Here is a 7,500-nt window from a genome sequence, read left to right on the forward strand (position 1 = left end):
CGTTACAATGTACATGTACTGTTATCTGACATGTCTCCGCTATTGCCAGTATTGGGGTTACATGTAACCACCAGCATACGCATCACTTAACCAGTGCATTCAATCATGGCAGTTTCGTTTCATACAGAACTTTCCTCAGCACCGAGATAGTAGTTGTTAGATGGCCGTGACCACCATGCACTGATCTGTCGTTTTCGTTTCACGGTTGTTTTGATTGCCGTAGACAAATGTGAATCAGCGCCGGTCAGCACCCGTCTTTGGCTGCTGGAGAAGCAGTTTAAGGGAGCCTCCGTTCTCATTCACAAGGCCGGAGTCCTACCCAAGGCAAGCTGCAACAGTTACTGTAACCCTGGTTTCAGACTGTTCTACCTCATTTTTAGGTCACGTGACTAGTTAGGCCACACGTTTTTATTTCTATGTTTCTCGTCACCTGAAAATCTAAAAACGAATGCGAGAGGTGGAAAAAAAATAAAAAAAATGACCGAAAAATAAAAAAAAGTTTATTAGACCTTTGTTCACACTAAAATCCACCAATACACCATGCAAAATAGCATCCATAGTTAGCAACTAGTATGTGGTAGGAGCTTCTGTCACAAATCTGTGCATGTGCAGCTAGATTGCGCACAAAAAATGCCGTCCTTGCATCATGTGTCGCGCAGGCCAGGCCATATTATGTACATGTGCATGAGTGTGCTGGTCCCCACATGCACAGTCAGTGCAGCACAGTTTTTTTCTTTTTTCTTCCAGACTCCTGAATCGTATGCGCGCGGGTGACGAGAAACATAGAAATAAAAACGTGTTGCCTTATATGGGTAGTTACATGGCTAGTCATGTTACTCATCATGTGACTAGTCACATGACTAGTCACACGGCTCATCATATGACTAGTCACATGACTAGTCACATGACTGGTCGCATGACTGGTCGCATGACTGGTCGCATGACTAGTCGCATGACTGGTCGCATGACTAGTCACATGACGAGTCACATGATGAGTCACATGATGAGTAACATGATGAGTCAAATGATAAGTCATGTGGCTAGGTCACATGACTAGTCACATTGCTGGTCGTGTGACTCGCTGCATCACTAGCCCTGCAGCATGATATGTTTCCTGGAAATCTGTGATGTGACTTGCCACTCGTTGTAAATGTGTCTTCCCTGTCAGTTCGTGATGGTAGCGGCTCTGTTGCATGTCCACTTTTGTTTCTGTTGTACTGCGCCCCTTGTGCTGCATTTCTCGCCTTCCCTGTCTCACTCACACACACTCTCTTGAAAATAGTATCATCGCTTAGCTCTCTTTCAGTCGGAAGGCCATACGAACTTTCGATAGTCGTGGCCTTTATCTGATAAATTTCCGATATGCCCAAGCTCTCCACTGTCTTTATCAGTTGGAGGAGTTTGGGATCTGTTATGCTTGTTGTTGTCTTTTGTTGTGAATGAGTTCTAGAGTGAACGGCTTAGAAAGCCAACTTAGAATTTCTAGTACATGTATGTCCAATGTACATGTATGTTTTTTTGTTTTTTGTTTTTGTTTTTGTTTTTTTAGGCTTCGTGTCCTTTTGGAAAAAAATGTACATGTATTCACTCAAAGTCACACCGGTAATGAGTCATGACCCTGGGTGCATGGGTACACGGCAGTTACAGGCTCTCACATTCTGTTCATGTGCATGTGTGTATGCCGGTGCAACCTAACGTGTAACCCGGGTTTTTCCCCTGCTGCTGACGTTCACCAGGAGTTCCAGCGCGTCTGGAGTGGTCAGAAGCTGCTGGACGCTGTGACCCAGTTCATCGGCGGCGACATCGCCGGCCACCCAGTGTGGAACCTGCGCTCCAAGACGCCGCACACGGAGCAAGCCACCGTGCCCTGGCACCAGGACAACGCCTATCTGGACCCGGAGTGCGAAAACACGCTTCAGGTCACCGCTTGGATTCCGCTGGTCGACGCAAATCAGACAAACGGATGCATCCAGGTACGCGCTCATACACTCCTACCGTATTTTTCCAGAGCATTACCCGCACTTTGAACACCAGTAATTCTCCAGAACAGCCGGCGCGGTGCGGCTTGTACTGCAATGTTCAACTTAACAGTGATACACAGGGTAACTGTTAGATTATTTACAAGAAAGAAAAAGGACGAAGGAACTACAAGTTACGCTATAATGTCCACTAACACCACCAGTTACTAAGCAATCAGCTAATGCGATAACATTTATCCTTGGCTCTCCATCCGAGGCCATAGCTGTTAGATGTTTGTATTTCGTGACAAAACAATCTGACAATCTGGGTGCAGCTTATACTCCAGTCCGGCTTATACTCTAGTGTGGCTTATACTCCGGAAACTATGGTAGCATGCTGTGTACTAGTAAGTGGTTAAGCCTTGTCTCAGTGGCTATCCCAAGGCAGTGGCTATCCCAAGGCAGCAGCCTACTGTGCTCTTTGGCACGCATGTTGTCTCTGAAACTGAAAAGCCATTCTTGCACGGTCACATGTTTGATGGTGGCAGAGAATTCTTGTCTCGCCGGCCAAAAGTTGCCACCCCGGGGGCGTCGGAGTCAGTGAGACGGACTTCCCCGTATCCGTAAAAACGTCACCACCCCCATGAATGCATTGACCTACATGATTGTAAATCTGGAAGCTTGTTGGAAGCATGCGAGCTTACAAGCACAATTTCAAGCGGGCGGTTTTCCTCTTCTTCCAGACGTGATCCAATTTTCCAAAATTACCTTCTCGATCTCCCATCAAGGGACATGCCATTGTTCTCCGTTTGCATTATGTACACGTATCTTCGCGTGCTGACTCCATGCATCCATACATAGAATTATAGAATTATATGTAACTTTGCTGTACTGCAGGCAGGCATAGTGGGATGGTCTAAGACCATGATTGAGAAACAGAGGGTACCAGGTTCAAGTCCTGCTTGGAAGCGGAAGGATTTTTTCCAGCCGTGCTGCGACCCACAGTTAATTGGGAACTCGTGGCCTGGCACGAGGAAAACATGGATGCAGTGAATGGGATTTTCGGTCTTTGACCACTTGCTGGTGAGCTGATCTACTCACCTCCCACCGCTTTAGGAGCTGCATCTGCGCCTTGATCCTTGAAGGGTGGTGGCGTTCCTACGGATGCGGAAAACCCGGCTTCCAGCCGAGTCTCACGCGAACCGTGAATTTTTTTTTTTTTTTTTTTGCTGTACTGACTCCATCCGTATAATACATATACAATCATGTACCTTTGCTGTACTGACTTCATACAATGTACACGCATACGTGTAACTTACACACACCCACACACACATACACCCATACACACCCACACACACATACACACATACACTGTACCTGCACAGGTCCTACGCGGTGGACACAGGTCCGGCGTTACAGCCAAGCACACGTGCTGCGCCGGCGATACGTGGTACGTGCAGTGTGACATGAACGATATGGAGCATACTCTCGGTAAGCTAGTTTGTTCTTTTATCATTGGGGCGGGGGGGGGGGTACCTTGATCGATTCTGAACAGTTTGTTTATCACTAGAGAGGGGGGGGGGACCTTGATCAACTGGACAGTTTATTTTATCACCGGGTTAGAGGGGAGTGGGGGGGGGGGTACCTTGATTGGATCTGGCGAGTTTGTTTACCACTGGGGTATCTTGATCGAGCAGTTGCTATCCATCAATCAAAGCGTGTCAAACACGGTGTGGCAGGTGCTGATACCCGTCATTCTGGTCCTTATCAGTTCAGTTCATCATCGCTGTAGCTGTCAGCCATGCCTAGCGGCTGCACTGACCAGCCATACCCTATAGCCAGTCCGACAACCATACTCCATAGCTGGTCCAGACAACCATACTCCATAGCTGGTCCAGACAACCATACTCCATAACTGGTCCAGACAACCATTCTCCATTGCTGGTCCAGACAACCATACTCCATAACTGGTCCAGACAACCAAACTCCATAACTGGTCAAGACAACCATACTCCATAACTGATCCAGACAACCATACTCCATAACTGGTCCAGACAATCATACTCCAGACAACCATACATCATAGCTGGTCCAGACAACCATACGCCATAACTGGTCCAGACAGCCTTACTCCATAGTTGCTTCAGACAACCATACTCCATAACTGGTCCAGGCAACCGTACTCCATAGTTGCTCCAGACAACCATATTCCATAGTTGGTCCAGAAAACCATACTCCATGACTGGTCCAGACAACCATACTCCATAGTTGGTCCAGACAACCATACTCCATAACTGGTCCAGACAACCATGCTCCATAGTTGGTCCAGACAACCACACATCATATATGGTCCAGACAACCATACTCCATAGTTGGTCCATATCACCATACTCCATATCTGGTCCAGACAACCATACTCCGTAGCTGGTCCAGACAACCATACTCCATAGTTGGTCCATATCACCATACTCCATATCTGGTACAGACAACAATACTCCATAGCTGGTCCAGACAACCATTCTCCATTGGTGGTCCAGACAACCATACTCCATAACTGATCCAGAGAGCCATACTGCATAACTGATCCAGACAGCCATACTCCATAGTTGCTTCAGACAACCATACTCCATAACTGGTCCAGGCAACCGTACTCCATAGTTGCTCCAGACAACCATACTCCATAGCTGGTCCAGACAACCATACTCCATAGCTGTTCCAGACAACCATTCTCCATAGCTGGTCCAGACAACCATACTCCATAGCTGGTCCAGGCAACCATACTCCATAGTTGGTCCAGACAACCGTACTCCATAACTGGTCCAGACAACCATGCTCCATAGTTGGTCCAGACAACCACACATCATATTTGGTCCAGACAACCATACTCCATAGCTGGTCCAGACAACCATACTCTATAGTTGGTCCATATCACCATACTCCATATCTGGTACAGACAACCATACTCCATAGCTGATCCAGACAACCATACTCCATACCTGGTCCAGACAACCATACTCCATAACTGGTCCAGACAACCATTCTCCATTGCTGGTCCAGACAACCATACTCCATAACTGGTCCAGACAACCAAACTCCATAACTGGTCCAGACAACCATACTCCATAACTGATCCAGACAACCATACTCCATAACTGGTCCAGACAATCATACTCCATCTTTGCTCCAGACAACCATACATCATAGCTGGTCCAGACAACCATACGCCATAACTGGTCCAGACAGCCTTACTCCATAGTTGCTTCAGACAACCATACTCCATAACTGGTCCAGGCAACCGTACTCCATAGTTGGTCCAGAAAACCATACTCCATGACTGGTCCAGACAACCATACCCCATAGTTGGTCCAGACAACCATGCTCCATAACTGGTCCAGACAACCATGCTCCATAGTTGGTCCAGACAACCATACTCCATAACTGGTCCAGACAACCATGCTCCATAGTTGGTCCAGACAACCACAAATCATAACTGGTCCAGACAACCATACTCCATAGTTGGTCCAGACAACCATACTCCGTAACTAGTCCAGACAACCATGCTCCATAGTTGGTCCAGACAACCATACTCCATAGTTGGTCCAGACAACCATACTCAATAACTGGTCCAGACAACCATACTCCATAGCTGGTCCAGACAACCATACTCCATAACTGATCCAGACAACCATACTCCATAACTGGCCCAGACAACCATACTCAATAACTGGTCCAGACAACCATACTCTATAACTGGTCCAGACAACCATGCTCCATAGTTGGTCCAGGTTACCATACACCATACCGTATTTCCGCGCATAGAAAGCCATGGCGTTATAGGTGAAATCGCTGTTTTGGACCAAATTTTTTACAGAAAATAGCCTCGGATTTAGCGCCATGGCGCTAAAAGTGAGTGACGCGACGCGTACATGCAAAAAATCGGCAGAGTATGAACTTCGAGTACTCGTACGGTACCGGAGCACGTTCATGTCGAGCATCCATGTACTTTCAATTTTCTCTGAAAATTTCAAATTGCGAACCTATTGTGTACAAGGTGGCATATGGCAGTGGGGATGGGTACAGAGAGAATCACCGCTACTGTATGTTCTCTGAAAGAACTGAACTCACCTTTAACGCCAGATGCAAAATCCTCCACATTCAATTTTGTTCACTTATAACGCCATGGCTTTATAAGTGAGGGTGGCCTTATATTCGAATATAACGCCATGGCTTTATATGCGCGGAAATACGGTACCCGTATTGTTTAACCATCAACGTGTGAAGGACCGTCACATGACAACGTTTGGCTGTATAAATGTTGACGGCTCATCAGGTTTTCAGACTAGACTCGGATGGAAAGCCAAGGATAACATTTAAAAAGAGAGAACATACCAAAACTGATATGCAGTGGTTTTGAACAATTTTCTTCCACAAAGCTAATACGTATTTCATGATTAACACTAATGCTAACATTTAGCTCGGTATTTGTCTTGCTAGCAATTGTGTAGTTCCCGAAGTTTCCTTTACGTATTGCTTTGTTACAATCTGCGTCTTACTTTGCTGCTGATGCGCCCTCTTATCTTCTTGTCCGCAAACTCAGGTGTAAACGAAAGTGACGTTGTGACCTGCGAGATGCCGAGAGGTGGTGTACTGTTTATGAACAATGCCATCCCGCATCGCAGGTACGTACAGCGCAGACTAGCTACTTCTCACCGGGCTCTGTATGTATGCTGTGAAGTAGGTCTGGGGCATGTACAGCTTTACGTGTACTGTAAATCATGTAATTTTCGGTGTAACTTTAATTTCGGTGATTTCGGTAGAGGAACCAGGCACCTAAATTTAAAATACACCTAAAAGGCACAAGAGTATGCACTGTATGTGAAGGGATCGCTGGTCACCTAATTCTAAATTACACCTGAAACCTGGCAGGTCCCTGGCACCGAAATTTTAATGCACCTAAAATTACATGTTTTACAGTATTTCATTGTTTATTTGAACATATCATTTTTTTATTGCACTTTATTATTTTTTCTTGGGCATTCCCAACTGACCCTACAGTCCATTCATCGGAAACCTGCCCGCTGGCTTTTGAAAGTCGGATTTGGGCCAAATTGAGGATCAAAAACCCACTTTAAATTTTAAAAATCTGGGTTTGGGATCTGCTTCTCCATACATTTTGCCATGGCATACCTGTCCTAATTTTGTAAAACCTGGCTGAATTTCTATTTCCCTGTTCTTGGACTTTTCTGGCCTCAAATGTGGCAAGGAGTAATTGCACAGGTCACACAATGCAGGATGTACTTTTGTTTTCAAGATATCTACAACTATGTGAGAGAGACACCAAAAAGTTAGGGTGCCAGTTTCCAATGAATGGACTGTAAGGTCTTCTTACAGGGTGCTCAAGATGAATGAATGTGTTAAGTTCCTGGCAAAATGAATTGGGGATAGGATTAGCGCGAAGGGATCCGGGAAGCGCATTAAAGCGGTCAGCACCAAGGAATGAAATAGATTTGTGTCCAGCTTGGGTTTGCACAATGGGTAA

At 46.0% G+C, this 7,500-nt stretch overlaps 1 protein-coding gene across 1 annotated transcript in view; it reads left to right on the forward strand.

Moving 5' to 3' along the window:
• Positions 1-223: 223 nt before the first annotated feature.
• LOC135810300 (uncharacterized) overlaps positions 224-7,500 on the forward strand; it is a gene marked incomplete at its 5' end in the record, with an annotated part of 12,209 nt that continues 4,932 nt past the window's right edge. Inside the window, 4 exon segments of the mRNA XM_065323793.1 lie at positions 224-324; positions 1,737-1,973; positions 3,347-3,452; positions 6,559-6,640. Coding sequence (XP_065179865.1) covers positions 224-324; positions 1,737-1,973; positions 3,347-3,452; positions 6,559-6,640 — 526 coding nt within the window.

The sequence above is a fragment of the Sycon ciliatum genome, chromosome 1 (assembly GCF_964019385.1).
Source record: "Sycon ciliatum chromosome 1, ocSycCili1.1, whole genome shotgun sequence".
Lineage (NCBI taxonomy): Eukaryota > Metazoa > Porifera > Calcarea > Leucosolenida > Sycettidae > Sycon > Sycon ciliatum.